General features: G+C 34.3%; 1 protein-coding gene across 1 annotated transcript in view; it reads left to right on the top strand.

The window, feature by feature from the left end:
- RICTOR (RPTOR independent companion of MTOR complex 2) overlaps positions 1-26,569 on the top strand; it is an 80,332-nt gene that overhangs the window by 50,303 nt on the left and 3,460 nt on the right. The window contains exons 16-34 of the mRNA XM_085214540.1: positions 3-103; positions 2,803-2,965; positions 3,369-3,470; positions 6,117-6,163; positions 8,360-8,495; positions 9,025-9,224; positions 9,804-9,930; positions 12,419-12,583; positions 13,007-13,083; positions 13,198-13,276; positions 14,696-14,805; positions 14,951-15,038; positions 15,791-15,883; positions 16,746-16,852; positions 17,488-17,717; positions 18,441-19,464; positions 23,883-24,060; positions 24,850-24,934; positions 26,251-26,484. Of these exons, the coding sequence (XP_085070666.1) occupies positions 3-103; positions 2,803-2,965; positions 3,369-3,470; positions 6,117-6,163; positions 8,360-8,495; positions 9,025-9,224; positions 9,804-9,930; positions 12,419-12,583; positions 13,007-13,083; positions 13,198-13,276; positions 14,696-14,805; positions 14,951-15,038; positions 15,791-15,883; positions 16,746-16,852; positions 17,488-17,717; positions 18,441-19,464; positions 23,883-24,060; positions 24,850-24,934; positions 26,251-26,484 (3,346 nt within the window). The remainder of the gene's footprint in view (positions 1-2; positions 104-2,802; positions 2,966-3,368; positions 3,471-6,116; positions 6,164-8,359; positions 8,496-9,024; positions 9,225-9,803; positions 9,931-12,418; positions 12,584-13,006; positions 13,084-13,197; positions 13,277-14,695; positions 14,806-14,950; positions 15,039-15,790; positions 15,884-16,745; positions 16,853-17,487; positions 17,718-18,440; positions 19,465-23,882; positions 24,061-24,849; positions 24,935-26,250; positions 26,485-26,569) is intronic.

The following is a 26,569-nucleotide window of genomic DNA, read 5'->3' as shown; positions in this document are numbered from 1 at the left end:
AGGCAAACACAATTCTTCCTCATTCTCACAGTCATCACCTGCACTGCTTACCAACGCTAATGAATATGGCAGCATCTTTTGACATCATGAAAGAGAAAAGATTGTAAGAATTCCAAGTTTCTCTAAAAACAAAAATAAATATATCTTTTCTTGTAATTGAATGAAAATCCACGTTATATTTCTTTGTTGCTTGAAATCATGGATATCTTTATTTACAAGCAAACATATTCATACAGAAATGATCAGTGATGCTAAGGAAATAATTTCTAGTAGATGATTCTGGAAGTGATACATTATAGAAAGAACTTAGAAATTCTGAAATCCAGAAAGAGAATTTTGATAGTCATTTTCAGAATACATCTGCAAATGCTGTGAGATTTTTTACACATCATTTTTCCAGATGAGCTATAAACTGTTGTTTGACAAAGAAACAGCTGAATCATGTTTCATGTATTTAACCTGTCCATTCTTTCATGTTTTCTTTTTGGCATTTTGATACAATTAAATTTTCCATCATAAGAATGCTTATGCCAATTTTTCTACTGATTTATAACAGTAATTGACCTAATTATTGAATCATTATTGAAACGAGCAAAAACAAAAATGCAAAATCGGTATGGAGCCATTTCTTATAACCTTTTCCTTCAGATGAAGATGGTCATTGTGTTAATAATACCTTTGTTAAAACTTTATGCAACTTCTTTTTGAAGTTTGCACTGTTAATTTTAACAGGAACTGGGAACTGGGAAAATTTCCTGTTCTTTTAAGTTCCATTTAACTATAAGAATGCATGAACAGAAACTGTGAATAATTAGTGTAACATACTGCATTAGTATGTCTGTTAAGCAGCCTTAGGAACTGTTTGGAACTCGTGCTATTCAAATGAGGTATATATAAGCATCTGACTTAAATACTTATAGAAATATTTTTTATTGCTCATTGAGCAAGAAAAAAAAGCTTGAACTCTAGTATTTTAAAAATTGGTGGGCTTTCAGTTATTTTTTAACCTGTTTTTAAAGAGTTTATACATCTACTAATTTTGCAGTTTAATCTGAGGTATTCCTCATTGTAAAATACCATCTCCTGAGTGCTTCACATAATTTAAGCTGTTTGAGGAACGCTGGGAAAATTTGATAGATCCAGTGTCTTTAAAATGTGTGCCCACTCAGGCACACAAACTCAGGTTTCTTACCTGTATTTGTTTTTAGAAGACTTTTTAAGGTGAGTATGAGTGGGAATGTTTCTTTTTCTTTACATAATAAGTTATAGAAAATCCTTCTGTTAATTTGGCGGTTATTTTTGCCATTCCTGGCTTGTTTGATCAGTATTTCGATAAATTATCTTCACATTTTGTTCTGTTGTATTGTCAGTGATTATTTACAGAAACTTTGCAAACTGCTGTTGTAAAATTGTAAGTGATGCTTGTAGATTGCTTCCCAGAAAGTTTAAGATTTTCTCTTTGTATTTCTGAAGATCCCTTATGCCACCAAAAGATTTTGGTATTTGAAAATATTTATCAAGAAAGACATACTATTTTGTAGACAAACATGTCTATTTATTGGGCTTAAGCCACAACACAAGCCTTTCTTTTGTTGCAAGTACTGTCAGTAGTTTGATTTTAAAAAAACAAAACAACAGTCTTCCAATACTGACCTAACTTGAATAACACTGAATATATATATTTGAAAAGTGCTAAGTATAATTATTATTATTATTTTTAAAAAATCATGTAATTTGAGTTGAAAACTATTTTTATTTCTTGGTATATACTGGTTTAAACCATTAGCAGAAAAATGGCTGTTGTGTATCTTTGCCTGAAACTCAGTTTGCAGGGTATTTTGCAGGGTATTTCACTTAAAACTCTGGGAGGAAAGGAAGAGGGAAAAGCAGAAGGGAGTTATATTTGTGAATTTCAGATTTTTTACTTCTTGGCATTCATGGATCTGATAGAATAGCAAGAAAACTTCTTTCTGTTTAAAAAAAAAAAAGATTTTATAGATACAGTGTTGTTATATTAGGCAATCTAAGTTTTTGTGAACACTGCAATTTTTCAGAACATAAAAAATTGCAAACCTCTGCACAGGTCTAGATTTGTATAATTTAGGTGAAAGAATCTGCATATATTTATTTGAAGATGTAAGAAATTAAGAATATTTCCTGTGCTTCGTGGGGAAGTGATAGGCTTACCTTCTCGTGATTATACTTTCTCCATGTGTTCAGTACTATTTTCTGCTAGCAGTATTTTCTGATATGTCTGTCCTTTGCTAGAAAATTTCTTACATGCTGCTGTTGAACTGTTAAGATGTAAAGAAGAAAGCATGCTGCTGGCACTGCTGATGCCCGGGTGTTTAGGGGCCATAAGGGGAGGAAGAAAATTGACAGGAATGCTACTTCAGACAAGTTGAATCTGATCCCTTCAACTGCAGAGTGTTGATCTACTGTGACGTTTTATATACTTTTTCAGCTTTAATCTTCGCAACATATTCTAGATGATCTCTATAGATCCCTTGCAATTGAATTGTTGTATTTTTCTGTGAAGTGTGAAGGACACCACTGGTTGTAAGCAGAAGAAAAGTTGTCAAGTTTCATTCTTCAGTAGAAATTCTGAATATTTTCTGTGTAATTTCACTACAAGACTAAAGCATGTGCATGTATGAAAACTTGCATCAAGACAAGCGTCTTTGGCTTCAGAATTGTTGGTGAAACCTTCCTTGAGCTATGCTAATTGAACTTAGTATATAGCACTAATTCTTTAGTTGGCTCTTAGTTGTCACACACTGATTACAATATCTTTTTTACTAGACGAGCAAGTGCTGCACTAAATTGCTTAAAACGATTTCACGAGATGAAGAAAAGAGGACCTAAACCTTACAGTCTTCATTTAGATCATATTATTCAGAAAGCAATCTCAACCCATCAAAAAAGGGATCAATACCGTGTGCAGAAAGACATTGTTATTTTAAAGGTATTATTATTAATCTTTCAGAATTTAATTTGAAATTATATTATGGATACTTAAATCCCACCCCATCCTACCCATCCTACCACCTCACTTTCTCTTTTAATTCAGGGTAATTAATATGATTTTTGTGGGTTTTTTCATTTAATATTTTCTTTGCCTACTTGTGGATACTTTGATATGTTTTCTGGAACTTGAGGGAGTGTATAATAATTCTAATGCAATTTAGGTCCCCTTATGGTCTCCTGCTCTTAGATTACTACTTCCACAGTAGTACAACCATGCAGTTTACTCTCAGGTACAAAGTACTGTGGAGCAAAGCCATTCTGATGTGTGTACATGAAAAGTAAGTGTATCATGTAACAACTACAGCAGTGATATGAGAAAACTTCTCATGTCGATGTTGCAGGATACGGAAGAAGCACTGGTCATGAATCTGCGAGACAGCCAGGTTCTCAACCATAAGGAGAATCTTGAGTGGAACTGGAATCTGATAGGGACCATACTGAAGGTGAGCATAAAAAGATGTAATACAATTTTTAGAAGCACCTGTTAGAAAAAAACCCTCTTTCTATTTCACATAAGAGTTTTATCATTTATTACTAACTCCATACTATATGCCATAGTTAAGTGTTCAGATGTTTTATTAAGGAACAGGGTTTAGTGGGGAAATACTGGTGACAGGTGGACAGTCAGACTAGATGTTCTTGTAGGTCTTTTCCAACGCTGATTTTGTGAAAGTCTTCTCAATTTTTGAAAGTTCGGAAATTGATTTAATTAATACATACAATATAAATAAATAATATATAAAACAGACAGTATACAGTATACCAATATACAGTATACTTTGTCTACAATTCGTAAGCTGCACAAGGGGAAAAGCACACTACAATTAGATCCACAGACATCTTTGTAAAAGCATGTTGAATTTTAATTGGCTTTATTTGAATAGAAATAGATTTGAAATATAATGATCTTAAAGTTACCAATACATTACACTTCTGTCTAAACTATATTGAAATATTACCTTGTTCAGTTTCTTAGCATAGTTGTGTGTTTGTTTACTTTCACATAGCATGAGCTGGGTTAGAGGTTAAGCTTTAGATACTTTGGCCAAGTTACTAGTAATGTGTAGACTTAACTAATACAGATTAATTTTATAAAATTAAATTCTCTTTATACGATGTTTAATAACAGGAGGGCATTTATCTCTTTCAGAGGATTACCTCTTTTTCAGCACTAAAATTCCTTTGAGCAAGAAAACTTTGAGTATTCAGTACATCATCTTAAAGACAAAGGAGCTCCTGTCATTCTGTGTTGCAAAACCATCCTTTTGTTACCCCCAGGAAATATTTTCCAATAGTCTTCGTTATAACTAGCTTGCTGTAAAATGGTTGAAGTACTGACATAATCAAGCTTACACTCAAAAACAAAATAAAAATGAACATGCAGGGAAACCTACCACAAAATATCCAAAATATTTGTATATTTTTAAATAGGCTGATTGAGAAAGCAAGAATTCATCTGCTATAAAGACCTAAAAATGTGTGTGTGTATATGTATATATACATATATATACATATATATATATACACATATATATAAATATATAGAGAGATATATATTTATATATGCGTGTATATGTATATTTATGTATATATATTTATGCATATTTATACACATATTTATATCAGAGTAGCTTTACTTCACTAAATTTTGCTTGTTTGCAGATTCTTACTGTAATTTAACTAACTTTATATCAGTCAGATATTTTACTCAGTAATTAAGGTATTAATCAAGAAGCCATTCTTCAAAGTATCAGATTTAGCTAGGCTGTGTAATATTTTGATCATGGATACTTTATAGGGATGACAACTAAGAGCTACTGTTTTCCTGAGCTGTTAAAGCAGAAAAGCTTCTAAGTAGAGCTGTCAGTTCCCCTACTATCTCAGGTATCCTCTGCAGTGTATTTTATAGTCTCTAGTAAAACAGATTTAAATGCCTCAAAATTAGGGACTTCTCTCTTTTACAATGAGTAGTCACTGTGCTTTCTGGTTAAGTTCTAACTACTTCAGTTCCTGCTAATGTTATCTTAATTTACATTGATGTTGTATAGTTTGTCAGAGCAGTCCATCTGCATCCAACTGCATCCAGATTTCAGTGTTTGGAGTTTATTATCGCATGTGGCTAAACACCTTCCTCCCACTCTCAGTCACAACCTTATGACTGTGGAGCATCATCTTTATTACCACCTCACTGCTTCAGTCTCATGTGGTCCCTTTCTGCCTTTTTACTTGCTCAACTTGCTGTTTAAATTGCTAAAAGAAGAACAGAAGTGCTAGTGGTCAGTATGGAAGAATGAAGACTGGTCTGCACCCTTAGTTGGGTGCTGTGAGTCCAGTGTTGCTAGTATTGTCAGTTTTACTGATCATTAACTATTGCACTGTCTTAATACTAATGTACCCACTGGAAATGTATAATTCTGTTGCTTAGATAAGAAAGAAAGGAGAGAAAAAAAGAGAAAGGTCCAGCAAAATGTACTGTGGCTTTTTGCAATCTTTTTTAGAACATCTTTCATACATCGACAAAGAAATTTGGCTCTGGGTAGCCTAGTCTAGTGGTTGGTGACCCTGTATGTAGCAGAGGGATGGAAACTAGATGGTCATTATGGTTCTTTCAAGTCAGGTCATTCTATGATTCTGTGAATTTAAATACCATTTTACTAGGTGATTTAAGTGAATGATAATTTTTAAAACAAATCAGATTAATAGTGAATTTTTTTTTTTAAAAAAAAAAGCAGTTACTGTTACGCATACTGAAATATGTTGTTTACTTTCAGAACAGATGCTGAGTAAGGCAGTTTTATTTACCTTTAATTAGCATGTCATAGTTTGTTGTTTTCATTAGGATTTTGGACTTCTGCACATAGCATACACCCAACAATTTCCACTTCTATCCCAGAAAAAATATAATAGTGGCGCGAGAAGTATGGGCTTTTCAATAAAATAAGGTAGTTTTTTTGGTTTCGTAACATTAAATGCAAGGAATCTTACACTTTAAAATATTAGCTGAATACAATAGAAATGAGTAAATATTAGTGATTAATATTCAGCTGATGTACAAGTTTCATGTAATGCTATATTTCTTATTTTTCTAGTGGCCAAATGTAAATCTAAGGAACTATAAAGATGAACAATTGCAAAGGTATGTAAAAATTACATAGACTTGCTTTGAAGAAAGGAATTGGAAAAACTGTTCTTTGTAATTTCAGTAAACTATCCTTGGAGATGTCAATTTCTAAAACTTAATCTGGACATAAGCAGCAAAACAGTAAATATTTAGGTTTCAATATTTGCATTAAACAAGCAGGGCTTTAAGATTTAGTGGTTTCTTTTCTGTGCATACTTCATATACCTATTTACTTAACAAGGATCATTCAAGTTTTACAAAACCCTATTTAATTTTAAATTTTATTACCTCTCTGTTATTTAATACAGTAATGTTTGATGGCAACAATTGACAACTTTTGATGAAATAGATCTGTGGTTGTGTAGTTGTACCACTACATCTGTTATCAAAATCTAAGAGGAAAATGTTTCTAGTTGCTACTAACACTGGAGGAAGCATGTACAACTTGAAACAATCAAATAACAAAAGAAAAGCAGACCAAGAACATAATACAGCTCTGGTTCCTTTCACATCTATTGACATTAAGATATTTACATTATTAGTGTGATTTTGTGGTAATTGCTCCTAAATAGTTTTCGGATGTTACTATTTACATGCATTCCAGAAACTGATTTGATTTAAATAAACTATTTGGAAGAGTACTTCTACATTGGTAGGCATGGAAAGCTAGTTGAAGGAAAACCTAAAACTGTAAAATCCTGAAAAGCTCATGCTGCTCCACTTTGTATTTTTACCTGAAAGTAATAAGGCTATTTTTATATGGTGTTTCTAACATTAGAGATACTTTCATTGTAATCATAATTTTAATTTGATCTTTTTCATTTGTAACTTTTTCTGTGATTTTTTTCCGTACTTAAACATAAATTGTTTGTCTGTACTGTGTGATAAAGGATTACTTGCCAAGTCTCTTGGCTTTCTAGTATTGCTTCTCTAAAGGTGTATCTGCAGTCCTGTCTGTGATACCCACCTCTCTACCTGCCTGCCTGAGACAGTGCTACTGTGTCCTCATTTTGCAGTGCAGCTGGGTTGCAGTTCAGTGAGAAAATGGGAAAATGTGGAGTTAAGATAGTATGGAACTTCTAAAGGGTTGTGGGATACATGTTTTAATGACTGTAAAATGCTGTTCCTTGTTTAATTAAAAGTAATTAAACTGCTAAATAGTTGTAGTTTCACTGCTGAGGATTTTTCCTTTAATTTTGTACTTTTGAAGACGTTTGATATATTTATTTTACTGTTAGCCAGCAAACATGACAGAAACACTATTAAAGGAAAACTGCAGTTTTTTTTTATATAGATTGCCAAATTTCAGATGCACAGTTCATGCAGTGTATGTACATGTGTTTATATATTTGCACTCATGTATAATAGGCCCATGTATAAATACAGGCACTAATACATACATTGCTAATAGAAAATAAATTACCTTTTATTTGAAAAAAAAAAAAAGAAATTCTCAGATTTCACATGTAAATTGGTAACTGGGATAGTTATCTACTCTCACTTTTTTTAACTAAAGGCAGTGCTGTATAAACTTCCTTAATGCTTGATTTATCTACCTTGAGATAGAATATTGTTCTTGTAAACATGCATTTATTTTTGTACTAATAAATGGTAGGGGGAAGCTCTGCTGAAGTTTTATTTCTGCAATGCAGAGGTGAAGCTTTTTTGAACAGTGAGTCTCTATTTGCTAGCAGGATTGCTAGCACTGTTTTGCTTCAAAAATGCTTAAGTGAGGTGAGTGAAAATACTGTCAATGAAGTCTTTTCCTAACAGAGCATAAGAACGTATTTTTCACAGTAGCATTGATTATTATAGCTGATGAAAAGTCATGTCACAAAAAAACATTCAAGACAGATACTACTTTTTTTTTTTTTTTTTTTTTTTTGCTTTTGGCACCAGATAAATTATAGCAGACTGAATTACATAAACAAGAAGTAAGCTGCAGTTTTTTAAGAGTGTAGAGATTTTGAGTTCCTTCGCATATTTTTAGGTCGTGACAGAAAATCCTTTGTAACTCACAGTACAGTGACATCTTTGAAATTGTCTGGATAGACCCAGTACTGTACCTGCTACTCTCTTTTAATGGCTTCTGAAAATTTATTGCCAAGAAGCAATAAGTGATAAAATACCTTTTATAGCAGCATCATTTTATACTGTTAAAAATTCCTTTTCTTACAGAAAAATAACACATTATTTTTTTACTTTCCATAGGTTTGTAAGGAGATTGTTGTATTTCTATAAGCCTAGCAGTAAACTTTTTGCCAATCTGGATCTGGACTATGCCAAGGCTAAGCAGCTCACTGTAGTGGGTTGTCAGTTCACTGAATTTCTTCTTGAATCAGAAGAGGTAAGAGATTTTCATTTACAAGGGAGAATGCATAAAAGGAAAAACCCTAAATTTGAGTAAAAACTTAAGTAAACTTTTCTGCATTAAAGCAAAGACAAACAGCATACCTAAGAAAAATAACTTAAAATCCTGAATTGTCCAGATGAGACTTGGGGGGAGATAACTAAGTTGTTTATTAAATGCATTTTTTTTATTATTACATTCTAGGGGGATTTTTTGTTTAGTTTTGTTGATTTTTGTTTTTGCTATATGCATCTGTCTTTTCTTTATGTCCTTTTCTCTGTACTGAAGGCTTATGCCTTGAGTCAGAAGTGCAGGGAAAGTGTCACTGAATAATCCTTTTCCTGGAACAACCAGAGTTGATTCTAAAATGTTTGGAACTTTTTTTTTTTAGTCTGAATTGTTTGCCTGTCAACATTTCTAGTTTGTATTGTCCTTGTACATTTAAAAAGCTTAAAATGGCAGATTTCAGTAAGGAGAGTACCAGGTCAGATTCTAGTAAATGCTTTTACTCTTTGTTTTTTTTTAGGATGGACAAGGTTATCTGGAGGAGCTGGTTAAGGATATTGTTAACTGGCTCAACTCTTCATCAGGAATGAAACCTGAACGAAGTCTTCAAAATAATGGGTTACTAAATACCCTTAGTCAGCACTATTTTCTGTTTTTTGGTACTCTTTCTTGTCACCCTCATGGAGTCAAAATGCTTGAAAAATGTAACGTGTTTCAGTGGTAAGTGTTTTTGTTCTGTTTGAATTGTGCTTACAGATATAATCATTACAGAACTTGTAAACTGTGTATGAGGGCTGCTATCTATAAAGCTAGAGACTTCAAAATTCTTGTGATTATATCAAATAGAAACTACCTGTTTGTAGGATGGATTTTTTTTTTTCTTTTTATATTTTTCTTGTTGGTAGGCAGGTGAAGGAGTTAGTTTCTATTTTGTCTTGTTGATTGTTCTTTTTTTAAGATAATGAAGTCCATACGGTTTTACAGTGTTTTAGAATGAAGGTTGTTAACAGTGCTTCATAAGCATTTATTTTTGTAATAATCACTAATTCAAAATGTGCTGACAAAACTATTACAGAACCATTTTAAAAGCTGGTTTGTTTTTTTTCTCTCTTGCTATTTAGTGCTTTATTCTTCTCCCCCTTCAACAGTTTTGTTTAAAGTCACTTCATAGGAACTTACTTTGAATTCTTTATTTATAGAAATAAAGGTTTATATTCAGAAGGCTAAGTTGAAATTGATGATTGAATAAGTGGATATTACTGGATTCAAGTACTGATATTTTCTTTTTCCCCCTGCCAGTCTTCTTAATCTTTGTTCTTTGAAGAACCAAGATCATTTGTTAAAACTGACTGTGTCTAGTTTGGATTACAGCAGAGATGGCTTAGCAAGAGTCATCCTTTCTAAAATTCTGACAGCAGCTACGGATGTAAGTTCTATTCAATTGATGTACCTTTTCTATTTGCCACTTTATTATCCGAGATTGTAACATTTTTAAGATGCTGTATAAATTCAGAAGAGCTTTGTATTTAGTAAAATAAAAGTCATATTCATGTAGCTCTTGTATTTACAATAGACTTCTACTTTATTTGCACTCAGTACTTAAAGTCATTCAAACAGATATCTCATACATGAAGAGAATTACTTTTTAAATGTGCGTACCAAGTGCGTTCCAAGGGGAATGGACCTGATGAAAACAGAGTTAGGAAATATTGAAAAAATGAAAGCTTGAATCTTTGTGCTGTGATAATATTAGGAAAAAAAAGGAAAATTTATTTTTTGAACCACCTAAATAGGGAAACTTCCTTTATTGACCTCTTGAGCACTGGATAATGGTAAAGCTGCTGTAGGGCATTTTGTTTCCTGATTAGCTGACCTGCTTGGAATTCTTAGAATTCAAAGTGACTTTGTTTTTTTGATCTGAAAGAGGCAAAATACAAATAAAACGGACTATCTCATCTGGAAGAAATGGATTCTGTCAACCACACATAATTTCATACATCAGTAATTTACTTCCTTTAACTCTTTTCCTGCTTTCTGTGTGCCTAGCCACATGCATTCTTACGGCAGTAACTGAACTGTTGGAATTTTGAGGAGAAAATTTCACTGAATTCTGCTTGGCCAAAAAGCAAAATGGGAACTTGTTGAAGAACCCTTTGGCAATACTGGTGTACAAATATTGTCAATACCATCTCTTAATATTTGGATCTACCAATTTTGTCTGATTTCTGTGATTGTTTTGGATCAGCTGTATTAACTGTATTTTAGTGGTATAGGTGATAGTTTTGAGCTTTTGTAAGTGCAAGACTGTAAGTCTCATCCAGAAACTGGAAGGAGTAGTCTGTTCTGGGAGAATAAGATGATTGAAAAGAATAAGGAAAATATTGAAGTGACATGCTTGCATGAGTTGTTCCATTAACTGAAGAGTAATTTGAAAGTAAATCTTTATCAGGTGTTAGGGAAGGTATTTGCCGTTTTATGGGTTTTATTATGTGGAACTCTGAAACACTGTCCAAGATATAGTACTCCTTTTGTGTTTAGAGAGCGTGATAGGGAGAAATGGAAACTTGTTCCACTTTATACTTCTCACTCTTCAGTACCATAGGGAGAATATATATATTCTAGCTGTACTAGCAATCTGCCATCTTGGACAGGCGAGTACTAAAATTAATTAAATCCAGTTCAAATAAGGCAAGTACAAGCTCTTCTACTTTGCCCATTTAAGGACTTTTGATGAGAACCTTGAAGAATGAGTACTGCCTGCGTAGCAAATAAACAAATGCCTGTGGAAGGATTTCTCTTTTATAGTCCAGATGTTAGATTGTGATTTTGATTTTGTGCTGTCTCTTGCTTCTAAATTAGGTTTAACGAGGCATGGAACTGAGCATAATTTATAAAAAGCTGTGCTTTGTAAGGGTAAAAGACAATCTCCGATAAGGCTTCTTCTGTTTCAAACTCTATTTCTCTGAGATGTTATCAATGAAGTATTTCTCATTTCATGAGCTAAAGATGTTCTTTTTCTTGCTTTAACTGAATATGTATAGATTAGACTTAGAAGGGACTTGGAAATATTGAATCCAACAGCCTGACCTCTTATGGGCTAACCTGAAGTTATACTGAGGGCATTACCCAAATGCTTCTTGAACACTGGCAGACATGAGGTATCAACCACGCTTATTGGAAGCTAGTTGCAGTGTTACCCTGGAATTTCTTGCTATGTCCAGTCTGAATCTCCCCTGGCACAGCTCTGTGCCATTCTCATCCTGCCATTTGTATCCAAGAGCAGAGCCTGGCACTTCCCTGTTTCCTTTCCTCAGGGAACTGGATTGGTTACCTCTTGGCTACCTCCAGACTGGACAGCTTGAGTGCCCTTAGCCTCTCCACCAAAAAAATAAATATATATTGAAAAGTAAAAATGTGCAAGTATTTGAAGATGAAATAATGAAACAAGATTTACAGTTCGTACTCTTTGTTTTTTGTGAAATCCCATTTATCAAGTATTTCAGGAGGAAGAGGACAGATCGTTCCAGAAGACAACTTACTTGATGTCCAGTCTGGACCAATTCACTTATCTCTGATAGTACAGATATTCACATATCTCCGCAGTACAGATCCTTTATAGTTTAGAAAATAGAAAATTTACTACGTTAGAGGTATCATAGCCTTAGAAGTATAAGAACATTAAAGACGTTAAGTAAAATTTGACACTGACCAAGTTATTAATGATCTCAGACTCAAATTTGTTGTTTGAATATAGTTCTGTAATGGACTATAGTTTCAATGCATAATGTGTTCATTACAGTTACTTTATGTAAAATATGGTGATTGAAAATGTATTTTCAAAAGTGATAAATCATTAACCGCATTGACTATGTTTCTTCCATTCAAAAAAATATTTATTTTCCTTGTTTTTGCAGAGCTGCAGGCTGTATGCAACAAAACATTTACGAGTATTACTGAGAGCAAATGTAGAGTTCTTCAGCAACTGGGGGATTGAGTTACTGGTGACCCAGTTACACGATAAAAACAAAACTATTTCTTCTGAGGCACTAGATATTCTAGATGAGGCATGTGAAGACAAGGTGAGCATCTTTTCCCTTTTCCATCTCCCTGTGGTAAGCAACTCTAAGCTGTTTTCCACCCCCTGCAGTTACAAAGGAGAAGTTCAGGAAGCTACTCATACTTTGCTCTCTTGATTGTCCTTGATAGTCTTTGTAATACTCTTTTCTTCATCATGCAGTTTACAAACTGCACTGTTGATAGCAATGAGAAGTAGATTATGCTTACTATAAATACTTACTCAGTCTTAATATATTTTATCATCATAATTGTTTTAAAAGAATTGCATATGTCATGACAGAAGGTAGCAGAAGTAGATGATAGAAGAATGAGTGCTGTTTGATACTTCCTTGTATGAAAACTTCACAGCATCGCTACTGGCAGGTTATTGTAGTTTTTAGAGGGTTATAATGCTCTGATAACTTACACATTTTTAATTATCTTAGGCCAATCTTCATGCCCTTATCCAAATGAAACCAGCTCTATCTCACCTTGGAGACAAGGGTTTGCTTCTACTCCTAAGGTAAATGTATTGAGTATGCTGTTGAAATTCACACTGTAGAAGTAATAAGCATTTGGTTTTTATTCATATTATGTGATTGAAATATGGTATTGACCATCTGATGTTACTTTGCAGGTTTCTGTCCATTCCAAAGGGGTTTTCATATCTGAATGAAAGAGGTTATGTAACAAAGCAAATGGAAAAATGGCAAAAGGTAAGATGAAAAATAAAAATGTGTGCTCACTTGGAATTAGGAAGAGGGAACGTATACGAACACATCTGAGAGGGCTAAATGTAATTTAAAATATTGTGAATTTACAGTTGCATTACTAATGCCAATACATATGTTCCCTCAGTGGCTTAAGAATTTGCTGATAAAGCTTGACAGCTTGGTCTTAGAGTTGCGTAACTCCTCTGTAGATGCGTACTCTTTACTCAGGGCTTTTATGTAGTTTTGCTTCTCCAGTTAATACACTGAGAGTAATGGCTTTCCAAAATAGGTTGTTTTAAGTCTTACCTACAGAAATGTGGAAAAGAATACTGCTTTTCAAGATGCTTGTCAACACTGCTAGTAGGTAATTAAAGTTATATCCAAATCTCATGAAGATGGAATTAGCCTATGCTGTTAGGAAGTAGATGGGAACACAAGATGCATTCAGAAAAAACCATAAAAAATATGAAGTGGCTCTGAAAGTAATGCCTCCTATTTTATTACGCTGTTTCACAGTGTCAGAGGCAGGTAGGTGGTGGTGGTATGGCAGTAGAGGTAGGTTGAGTCTTCCCAACAGTGTCCTGTTGCACTTTGTTGCTTTGGAACAGATGGCAGCAGAGAGGCAGTCTGACAAAATGGCATCTGACATGGAAGTACATAGGAAGCAAGGGTGTGTCGTTGAACTCCTCCACATGGAAAAAATTGCACCCATTGACACTCATTCACGCTTGTGGAACATTTGTAGAGACCAAACACTGGATGTTAGCACAGTGAGACACACAGCAGTGGGTGGTGTGTTACTGCAGTGTTGGCAGGGACGTGAAAGAAAAACTATTTTCCTCTTGGCTGTGCACAGCTGTCACACCACAGAATGGGAATTAGCTAATGGTGGTGGCTATGTTGAAATTAGTATTTTGTAGCTGAGAACTTGTTCTTTCTGTATGTTGTAGTTTCCATGAAAATAAACAAGAGGCATTACTTTTAGAAAAACATTCATACATTGTTGGCAGACTAAAAAGTGGTATTCATGCGTTATTTTGTTTTTGCAATTTTATGTTTATTTTCTTGAGGTAGTAGTTAATCATTTTGTTAATGGTCACAATTATATGGGCTGTTAGGCAATTTTTTGACTAATTTATAAACAGTATTAGGTATACTGAAATGTACTGTGGTCTGTTTAGATTTTTCAGGTTAAAGTCAAATGTGAAATATTTCTTTCCTTTTAACAATTTTTCTGAAACACTTATGGAATCAGCTGTTGATTTTCTGTGAAGTTGTATGATTATTTTGGAGAGTACCATGTTCAGATCATAAAGAAACTCAGCCTTAATTAAGAAGCACTTATGTTCCTTCTATGTAAGATACCATACAATAAAAAATAAACCACCTAAATGTATTGTGTCAAACATTACCTTCTTCTAGGAGTATAACTTAAAGTATGTTGAGTTGATTGAAGAACAACTAAATGAAGCACTTACAACGTATCGCAAACCTGTTGATGGTGATAACTATGTTCGTAGGAGCAACCAAAGGTAAACACTGTCCACAAGAATCTTCATCTGAAAAAAAAAAATTGTGTAACTCACTGCATTACACTTCAGTGTAATTTATTTAATAGATAATTTCAAAATTGCTGGGAAAGCGATTTTTTGGTTTGTTTTTTTTTCCCCCCACCAGATTACAGAGACCACATGTCTACCTGCCAGTTCACCTTTATGGCCAACTGGTGCACCATAAAACAGGCTGCCATTTATTGGAGTCTCAGGTGAGAGTTATAATGATTTATAACTTGAAGGATTTTAGTGGACAGTATCCCTTTTTTAAGGAATATGTTTTAAGAGATGTCAGTTAAACGCTGACTACAAAATAAGTAGATTGTAAATCTGAAGTGTTATTGAGCCATAATTTTATGAAGACAACTTTTACATCCAGATTCATGTAAAATTCTTTCCTTACCCTGAAATATCAGAGAAATACCCTGCAGTATTTTTCTTAAAATGACCAGTAAAAAAAAAAAAACAGAATGGGAATCAAATTGCTAGTTGTAATATATTTTAGTGCCTCTTCTAGTGCCAAAATTGTGCCTATCTTGTGTATCAAAGCATGGAGGTGAGGTAATAAAATGTTCTTTCTGTTAACTTGAAATTCTAAGAAATGCTAAAAAAGCCATTTAGTTATTATTTGAAATGATTTTTAAAGTGAATTTGCAAGAAGATGAATTGTATTGAAGTTTGAAAAATTTTGGAGTGCTTATGTTGTAATGTGTTAAGCGGAAGAAATTTGCCTTTATAACATCTGAGATAGTCTGATTCATTCAGTGGTGATATTAATTATTTTTAGCTACGTTACCATTCCTCTTAACTTACATTTACTATGCCAGGGCTACTGCTGTTCACAGTGAGATGCAGTTTTAGCAGACATAAAGCACTAATTCAAAAGTATGTAAGATAACCTCTTCAACTGAGATCTCCTTCTCATTTTCAGCTGAATATTTTTTCTTCTTTCTTTTTCTGTCAGAGTATTGTTACAGATCTGAGTTACACTGTTCGTTCTCCAATGCTGGATAAGTGGGAAGGAATTAAGCAGCTGAAAGCAGCCCTTTGGGCTTTGGTTAGTAACGGATTTACAACCTTTTTACATCAGTTTGGCTTCTGTTACAACTTTTTATTCTGAAGTAACTGAACAAAATCCTTTAAAACCATTGTTTATGAATTCTTCTCAAAAATGTGTGCTTCTTCCCTCTCAGTTGATTTTTTTTTTTTTTTTAAATATCATAACTGGAATATCACATGAAGTTTGTTCACCGTATCTGTTTTCTAAGTTTTATTGTAATTGCTTTGACTATTATTACTGTTTTTACATATTAAAAAAGAATAAATTTCAACATGTAGTGACTGTTAATATAGAATCAGAGGTTTCAACCAGCTGTGTTCCAAAATATAATGTTTCTACAGGAAAGCTTATTGCCATTTTTGAGGTTTGTGAATATAGTCTTAGCAACTCTGGCACTGGGGATAACATTGAGTAAAACCTAGTGTCTTTGCCTATCCAAGCTATAATTCTGAAGCTGTTTGATCAGCTTAATTGTTCACTTACCTGTTTCCTGTCTTCCTTAAATTTTCTTTTGTAATAGTCATCTTGAACAAATGTATAATAATGAAAAAATGCTTATTTAAGAGGCAAGTAAAGTAAGTAAACTAAGATCTTACTGCTGGCTGTAATAGAATTAGTATCCTGAGGAGTGTGTAATAGTTAGCTGCTAGCAGTTTTAGTTGTACATAGTATCCTGCATCCTTTACTGGATTTGCATGACTAAGATCAAAAAGGAGAGACAAGCTGTTCAGTTCTCTAAAACCTTTGGGAGGATGCTTATAGAAACCATACCACTGATAAAAGTGTTGAGGGCTTTTTTTCATTGGTGTTGCAGATCATATCAAAGTCAAAACTTTTTTGACAAACCATTTTATTTCAGGGTAACATTGGATCATCAAATTGGGGTCTTAACTTGCTTCAAGAGGAGAATGTAATTCCAGATATAATGGCACTTGCCCAACATTGTGAGGTTCTCTCCGTTAGAGGGTATGTGTATTTAATTATTGAACAAAATTTTTATATTACAGGTACAGAAGGTTCTCAAATACTCTTGCTGCATTCATGTAGATGTATTTTTGCCACTTGGAAATCAGCTGGAAATCAGCAATTAAGGGTTATTGGTAACAGATTTTGAGAAAATTCTCAAAATTATATAGGAAGTTCTAAAGTGTGAACAGTAGGCAAGTGGGGAAAAAAAAAAGTACATTCTGTCTCTTTTAAAAAGCAGTTAAAACTTATGTAGAACTTCTCTGGAATCAGTTTACCATTGCATCATTTATATTCAGCAACTTTCAAATCCTTAAAAGATAATGTCTTTGAAAGGATGTTCTTTTGCCTAATTGTGCGGCTTTGTTCATGTTTCTGCTTTTTTATTGTAATTGTTTTATTTTTGGATGCTAGATATTTTTTAATGATTTCAGATATTTTATTTCATTTTTTAGTTTTGTGTTAATTGGGACATGTGTTCATTTCAAATGAAAATTGGGAACAAAAACTACATGATAATTTTGTGAAGTTTCTACTGAATTATTTTGAAAGCGTTTCCTTCTGAAAAAGAAAAAAAGGTTTAGTTAAATTTGATGCTATTATTGCTCTTTTCTCTATGTATGTATTAAATACAGAACCTGTGTCTACGTGCTTGGTCTAATAGCCAAAACTAAACAAGGATGTGACATTTTGAAGCATCACAACTGGGATGCAGTAAGACATAGTCGTAGACAGCCTTGGCCAGTGGTTCCTGATGACATGGAGCAGCTCTGCAATGAACTTTCTTCTATACCCAGCACTCTTAGCTTAAACTCTGAGTCCACCAGTTCTAGGCATAACAGTGAAAGCGAATCTGCACCTTCCAGTAAGTGTAAAAAAAAAAAAAAAAAAAAAAAAAAAAAATTCAAACCAGAGAGCGAAACAAATGTTTTGTTGTTTCAGTCTTTTGCAAGGGTGATGTTAGGTAAGTAGTTTATAAGTGATATCAGCAAGGAAGAAGAGTGAAAGCATGGAGGTGATTCTGCTTTCAGAGAAATAAATAAGTGAGAAGAAAGAAAGCAGTACTTCAGAATTACATTTAATGTAGAGGTAAGAAACTTTAACATTAGGGTAAGCTAGTAATTCATAGTCAAGTCTTGGCAGCTTGATGTAATACTCTATAGAAAAGTACATGCTCTAGATGTACATTAACTTGCTTTTCCTCAAAGGAATATCTAGAAGTAAATAGATACACACATAGCGTCGTTATATTTAGTCTGTAGTGTTACTGATATTTTGAATTTGAATCCAGATATATACCATATTTAGATACCATTAAAGGAGTGTACCACATGTAATCTTAGTAGCTGGATGTATGCAGTGAAGTAAGATAGTGTGGCTTTCCTTTTAAAGCAAAGAAAATTTTAGCATGGGTATTCCTGAAGTTAGTTAATTCACCATACTAAGTTCTGAAGAAAAAAAGGTTCAATTGAAAATAAGCCAACAACACAACAATTTTAACTTTGTTCAGGAGCTTGTTTTTTTATTACTTACTTGATGCACATTGAAGGAATATCCTTTTTCATTAACAAGTTTCTCATGATTTCAGGTATGTTCATCATGGAAGATGATCGTTTTGGTAGTACTTCCACTAGTACATTTTTCCTAGATATTACAGAAGATGCAGAACAAATATTTTACGACAGACCTGGTCCTTCAAAGGAGAAAGACCGTAGTCCTTTTCCCTTTTTTTCATCTAGCAGAATTGTGAAAAATCGCATTCTAAACTCTCTTACTCTACCTAATAAAAAACACAGAAGTAGCAGTGATCCAAAAGGAGGAAAGCTGACATCATCTGACAGTAAATCAAGCCTGAGGCGAAATCGTACCGTAACAGAGCCTTCCTTAGACTTTCCTTCTGGAGAAGAATTCAACCCTGTTTTCAGAGTTCCAAAAATTCAGACTTTACCAACAGAAACTTCCATGTGTTTACTTCCAACAAAAGAGGATACTGATAGCACCCCAAGTATTGGAGAAAATGATTTGAAGCTGCCAAAAGGTCTTGGAAATGAAATTCACCGAGAAAACACAAGCAGAGAAAGGCTAATAGGGGATGGTACTACACAAACACATTTCAAGAGTCGTAGTTTAAGTTTTAATACAGATACAACAACAAGTGGCATAAGTTCAATGAGTTCTAGCCCTTCAAGAGAGACTGTAGGTGTGGACACTACAAATGTAGACACTGACTGTGGAAGTTTGAGTACGGTGGTAAGCACAAAAACAGTTAAACCTAGTCACTGCTCAACACCACAGTCTAACCATCTGCCTCTCTCAAAATCAAACTCTGTGTCCCTGGTACCACCAGGGTCTTCTCATACACTTCCTCGGAGAGCCCAGTCTCTTAAAGCTCCTTCTCTTGCTACAATAAAAAGTCTTGCTGACTATAATTTCAGCTACACAAGTTCTCGAGATGCCTTTGGTTATGCTACACTAAAACGCTTACAGCAGCAGAGGATGCATCCTTCACTGTCTCATTCAGAAGCTTTAGCATCTCCAGCAAAGGACGTGCTTTTTACTGACACTATTACCATGAAGTCTGGTAGCCTGGATTCTCGGCTAACCCCAAGCCGGTAAGAGATTATTCTGTATTTATTCTTTCTTCAAAGCTAAGAGAGCAATTGAATATTTTTTCCAACTTCACTTAAAAGTGACAGTTGTTACAGCATCCTTCAGCGTACTTCAGTACTGATATTAGGATTGTAATAAGCTAATGAGAAGTCTAGTACTTGTAAGTGCTCTAGGAGAAGCCCAACTTTCATAGCTGTCCTCAGTCTTTTAAATGCTGTTGGTAACAAAGGAGTTTACTTCCATCGTGTTTGCTTTCTGTTTGACTCTCATGATTTAAGTGCAATTACATGACTTGTTTGAAGTTGCAGTCGTGTAACATTGCCAATGCAGTCAAAGCTGTATTTCAGAAGATAATTTTCTTAATGTCACTTGGTAAGGTTTTAGGACAGCATGTCCTGCCAAAACAACATACTCAAGTTCATTGTGACATTGAACCAGAGGTGAAATAACTCTTGCCACTGATGTTAGTGTGCATTTAGCTTCTAGCCAGAACAAAGATTTTACTCATTGGGCTTGTTTTTAGACTGCAGTGTTATCTCCTTTATTTTTGAATTATATTAGGCGTCCTGAAAACAAATTGGATAGTTATATAAGATATCTAACTCATAACACTGACACTGTTTCCAACAGCTACAGTCAGTGCTTAACAACTTTCTCTTAAAGGACTTTCTTCTTCTCAAATTTTTGTCCTTTAAGATCTGTTTTTAACTAATGGGTTGGATTTTCAAGTAATCATTTGAAGGAAAAATACACGTTCTATCTTTTGTTTTTCCTAAACATCCTTTCTCACAGGAATGAAATGAGAGAAGTTACATTAGTCACCTCCTGAATGCACAGAATAGCAATTGTATTCCACACAACCAGCTTGTGTATATCCGCCTGCTTGTTACTGCTAATTTTCCTCCTGATTATGAATAATATTAATACGTTGGTATTTTCAGAAGATTCTGCATAAATGCTATAGAAGGGTTTTGTTACCTTTGATCAGTTAAGTTAGAAGTAGATTGAGTATGATTCTGAGGATGATTCAGTAAAGACGTACCGTCCTGGCAAACAGAAAGTGCTGTTCTTCACTCTGTTACTGGTATCCTGTGTAAACTAGGAACAAGTCAGTGCAATATCAGTGGCTTAACAGATTCTATTGTTGCTGTAGTCATGCTGCACCATTCCTTGCATTCATGCATTTGATATGCAAAATAAGCCTTGCTGAGATGGACTTCCATCTTGGGACTCGGCATGTAATGTAATACTTAACAGTATTCCTAACATAGAACTGCAGTGAATGAAGTGCTCATCTAAGAAAATTAAAAACTAGACTGGCATATTATGAAAGGTTGTTGGATTGTCTTAGTTACCAATTAATTGGAGAGGTTGGTCTATTTAATTTCTGCATATGTTACTGCCTCCAGTTAAATATGCTGTCCTGAACTGCTCTTTAAGTAGTAAAATGGGAAGAGATATTCTGTCCTGTTTGTCTTCTGAGGCCAACAAGCAGACAGTTGACTTTGGTGATCTTTTTAGCTGTTCAGTTCTGTCAGAAGGTAGACAAGCTTATTTCTTTAGCTTTGCAAAATAATGGATACGCATTTTCCACCTCGATCTTTAAAGACAAACAACAAATATTAAGGTGTTTATCTCAACTCCTACCATGCTCTCCTGCCAGTACCTACAGGCACGATTTTCCAGGATAAGCAGAGGCAAGTGATTACAGTTTATACTTTTCTGTAATTTTAAATTGAAAGCAATTATAGAGCATTTTATTATGAAATAAAATCAGCAGTTGTTAACTAATCTGGGTTTTCAAGTATGGCTTGAAACTTAATGCAGTTCTACCACTACTGTAATTAGCATTTGTAAGAATTTGTCAATAGTTGTCAATATAGGAAGAGTAGTGATGTCCTCATAGTCTTTCATTCGCATGGCCATTGCATAAATTTCACGTGATCAGAACACAATGGTTTGTTTTTATTTTAGTATAAATTTGTTACAGTCTTCCAATCCTTAGCAGCTCAGTTGCCCATCTAAACAACAGCAACAACAAAAGACCTACAACAATTACAGGAAATTATTTCCAGGACAGAATGTCAGTTTCAAAAAATCAAATGCTCACTAACACACTAGCTCCTGATGTGTAATAATCTGAGCACTCTAAGAAAACCTGTTCCTGAGAAATGTGTCTCTTTTGATGTTCAGAACACATTGTCACATTTGAAGCTTCTTACTCTTGAAGCTCTTACCTCGAGTCTCTCTGCTACTCTTGCTATAGTGTTTGAATGATAAATTTTCATACCAGTTCTCCATTGACAAAATACTAAATATTATCCTTTGCTTACAAATAGGGAAATAATGCAGAAGGTGTTGTTTGTCTTCAGTAACTCTTCAAACACATTTAGTATTTTCCTTTTAGTCTTTCCTTCCTTCTTCTGTTCTTAGTATTATGTAGAATTGTTCAAATCAGAATTTTAAATTGATGTCGGGATCATTCAGCTGCTGCGCAAATCAAATTTAAAACTTTGAAAGCATTTGGAGACTCTTGTGGAAAATTTCATTTTGCAAGTCTTTTTTATTAAAAAAAATCAATTTGTTCATCAATAATATCATATTTGTGTCTGAGTCAGGGATTAAATCAACTTGTCTAAATTCATTTTCCCATACTTAATCATTATTTTCTGCTTTATTTTACTCCATGCTTTACACTTCTGCCATGAATCAAGCTGTGCTCATGTGGACAATTTCTAGATCACTACATTCGATCTCTTTCAGTCTAGTGTAGTCACATACTGTGTGTTAAATAATGCATTGATTCTGGTGAACAAACACAGTTTTTGTGGTTAGGCTGTGATACAGTTACAGTGTTACACCATCAGGCAAATCAGCACCTCATGGATGCTCACTTATTGTCCCTAACTGGAATGGGAAGAGAATTAAGTAAAAGTACAAGAACTTCAGGGATAAGTTAAAGACAGTTCACAGATAAAGCAGAAGCCCAAGTGTAAGCAAAACACAATGAGGAATTTATTGACCCCTTCACATCAGCAGGTGGGCGTTCAGCCACTGCCTGGACACCAGGGCTCCACATGTGCAGCAGCTGTCACAAATATGAATGCCATCACTCCAAACATTCCCGCACCCCTTTTTCCCTCTTTCCTTCAGCTTTTATTGCTCAGCATGACACTTATGGTATGGAACATCCCTTTGGTTTGTTTAGTCAGCTGTTCTGGTTCTGTTCCCTTCCAGCACCCTGCATTGCCCCAACCCCTCGCTGGCAGGGCAGTATGAGAAGCTGTCCTTGGCTCTGCTCAGCAGCAACTGAGACATTGATGTTTCTATCAAATGTCGAAAGCACTTAATTCTACCCAAGCCAAAGCTATGGCAGCAATGTAATAATTTTTACGGCTCTGCATAGTAATTGGCATTTTTTTAAGCACTTGTATCTTCTTAACCTTTTCAGGTTTTTTTACGTAAACCTAAATAAGACTTTCTAGGTTTGGATATTTTTTTTTTTTTCCTTTAATTTCATTTTGTGGAAGAACAGTGATGAAAGCATAAGGCAGTCTTGTCGTAGTAGATAAGCTCTTATGCAGCTGTTGTGGAATGATAGGAGGTTTTATTTTACTTTGTAGAGATCTGCTTTTGCTTGAAGAAAGCACTTGTAGGTTTATAATTTCAATTAAATGAAATAAAATAAAATTTTATAAATAAAATGAGAGGTGGCCAAATGAGATTTTCATCTTCAAGACTCATAGCAGTACTGAGGGCATGTTCTTCAACCTCTGATCTCCTGTCTTATTTTTCCAACCTGTTACTCTCTTCCTCAGATTGCTTGTCACAGTCAGCACTGCTCACTGTGCAGCTTCACATTTGTTCTTTGTATTCTTCAGTTGAGCACATTCTTCTTCCACACCAAGATGCCCTTGGAGTATAGAAAAAATGTTCCATCTCTGGTTCCTAGCAGGTCCAATCTTTGCATTTGCAGTATTGTGCCTGAGATTTGAATTTATAAATAATCATTCTGTCTGTACATTTTGTGTACAGAAAAGTGCACTCAAATATGAGGCTTTTAGCAGTTTAAAAGCCAAAATCTGCACTGATTTGTGTCTGGGCTGTATATTTTCAGATTTAAGTTGAATAAAACTTGTGCTTATATGGGGTTGGCAGCCAATTAAGCAAAAGCTTTATCCAACTATTTTTCAAGTCCATGTCCTAGGGCTTCCAAAGAGATCACAAATTTTTCCCTATGAACTGCAAAGCAATGCAGTGTGACATGAGGCAGAACAGAAACAAATCTGTAGTTACAGAAGAAACAAGCTCTGGGTTCTACGAAGGAAAGATTAGGGTAGTCTTTGTGACTGACCCTTCTTATTTGTAATGTGCAAGGATGGCAGATTTACTAAGACTGCAATTTGTTTTATTGTTACAGGTTCATGAAAGCTTTAAGTTATGCTTCATTAGATAAGGAAGATTTATTAAGTCCTATTAACCAAAACACACTTCAGCGTTCTTCCTCTGTTCGCTCCATGGTTTCTAATGCTACGTATGGAAGCTCTGATGATTACATTGGCCTTGCTCTCCCAGTGGATATCAATGAAATATTTCAGGTATGTACGTGATGATATAAATGGGTTCATTTGCATTTTTTAATGAAAGGTAGTGAATTGTTACATTTGCATCAGAACAGAGTAGATTTACAGAAAGGAGGTAAACAGGATGTTGCACATTCAAGGAATGTATTATGGAAATATTCAAGACTGGCTTGGATATCTGTGCCTGCAACCTGCTGTAGCTTTGGTGAGGTGTTGGACTTGATATGTAGAGGTCCCTTCCAACTCCTTTGATTCTGTGGTTGTCTCTGTGTCTTACAGTTGCCTTCCTCTATCTGCTTAGTCAAAACACATTACGGTGTAACACACTGATAAATCACATAGTTTAGTAATCTGTTATGTAATTATCAAAGAGAGGATATGATCTATATCAAACATTAATCTGTGGCTTTCTTACCTTTAATTTACTTAGCTTTTGCATTTAAAATCTCATTCCTTTGTCAGAAATAACTAAAGCAAAGGCATGATCTCCTGTATTACCTTTCTGTTCTCCTTTGTGTGATTGCTTTGTTTTTCTTTCCTTCAAGATCTTTATGGTATATTTGTGCTGCTTCATTTCTTCTCTTTCATCTCTACATCTCACAGGCCATCACTATGTTTTTTCCACATAGTGACTGTTTTTAAGTCTTTATAAGTGTTTATACAGAAATCTGTTTTCTTGTTTTCATTGGCTTGTCTTTAGTACTCTTATTAGATCTTTCTGTTGTAGTTATCTTCACAAAATCTGTTCTTCTTAGGGTATAATTATCACCTGTGCAAAATTTGTTTGTCTCTTGAATGTTCCAGGTAAAAGAGACCCCATATTTCCAGAAGAAAACTACACCTCCATTTGATGACCGTGGAGCAAGAGTTTTTGCACCTGAGGCAGGAGGTATATTTTTTCTCTTTTGTAACTTCCTGTTTTTATTTGTATGTATGTTGGTTGGGTTTAATTGTTTGGGGGTTTTTCTGTCTGTTTACAGAAAAGGTTATTTTTAGTTGTTGAGCTTTGACAGCTATGTTCTGGTTTTTAGGATAGTAGATGATTAATTCAATTTTTTTTTTAATCCAGTACAAGGAAAGGTAGTGTAATTTCAGCGTAAACTCCACCCACCAGTTCATTGTAATATAATGAGCTAATGCTAACTGATGATGGGTAGTGATAGTGCATTTAAAAAAAAACACTATTTAAGCTTATATATATGTGTGTGTTTGTGTGTGTGTATAAAATATATGTATATTTAAGCTTATATATATATATGAAAGCTATGTGGAAATTTTACTCTTAACACATGAATTTATAGGAACTAATAAAGGGGGTAGATGTTCATTTCAGAAGTAAATAATATCTTTCTGTGATGTTTGTGTAACAGTTGATCATTGGGTGTGATGAGACGTGGTACACAAGAATTGCCATTACTTTACAAATGCCTGACTTGTTCTGGAAAGCATTTTCAAGAGCAGTCGCAACTTGTAGGGCATCAATGTGTGTTGTTGGTTTTTTTTCAGTAAGACAGTTAAAAACAATGATACTGGTCCCAGACTAGTGTAGTATAGCTGTTGTCTTGTTTCTCAATAACTGGAACTTTATTACAAGCACTTGAGGAGACAAATAAACACATCCTACTTACTCCTTGTCTTTCATGATTGTAGTGTAATATATAATGCTGATTTTTCCTGAAGGAATGTTGCTGTGGTTTGCTAAGTTGCAGTATACTTGGTTCATAACTTATTTGTTGATGTATTCTATCCAAGGAAGAACTCTAAAGACTGTCCTTTTCCTTCTTTATGTGACAAGCAAGGTTCTTAAAATGGCTTCTGTTTTTATTTGTGCATAGACAACGTATAATTTGGATATTTTGTATTAATCTTGTTTGATATTATGAAAATTTGTAGCATATTCGTGTTAGGGTGTTAGTTTTCTCTATGGATGTACTTTTTGGAGTTAACTGCATACCTTCTTACAGTGTATTTTAGAGATTTAATTCAGTCTTTTGCACTACTGTGTTATGTTTGGTAAGGTGGGGCTAATGCTTGATGTTTATTTCTAGAATTTTAACAGATTTTAGGGGTTTAAAATAATAAAATAAAAAACTAAAAAATTACTAGATCCTCCCTTAGCTTTAGAATAAGAAATTTAATTAAAATTGTGTTGTATTAACTGATGGTCTTGTTGTATTGCTTTTTCTGTTACCTGCTTATCTACAGGTCTTCCATCAGGCACTAGTGATGCTGTCAAAAGTCCTTTTCAGATGCTCCGACAGCAGATCAGTCTCACAGAAATAATGAATACCAGCCGTTCAGATGCCTCTCAGTTTTTAGAAAACACAGAGGATACTGGATTACAGGAGCACACAGATGAGAACTGCCTTTATTGTGTCTGCATTCAAATTCTGGGTTATCAGCCTAATAACAAAGTGAACTCTTCATATAATCGTACAGGTCTGTGTTCCTTGTGGGGATGCGTGATAAAACTGAATGAGAATACTGGATTTTATTCATCTTTAAGTGATGGGTCTTTATTTTT

Source organism: Meleagris gallopavo, chromosome Z (genome assembly GCF_905368555.1).
Source record: "Meleagris gallopavo chromosome Z, MGAL_WU_HG_1.1, whole genome shotgun sequence".
Lineage (NCBI taxonomy): Eukaryota > Metazoa > Chordata > Aves > Galliformes > Phasianidae > Meleagris > Meleagris gallopavo.
The sequence above is the reverse complement of the archived record's forward strand: the minus strand, read 5'-3'. Positions and strand labels throughout refer to the sequence as shown.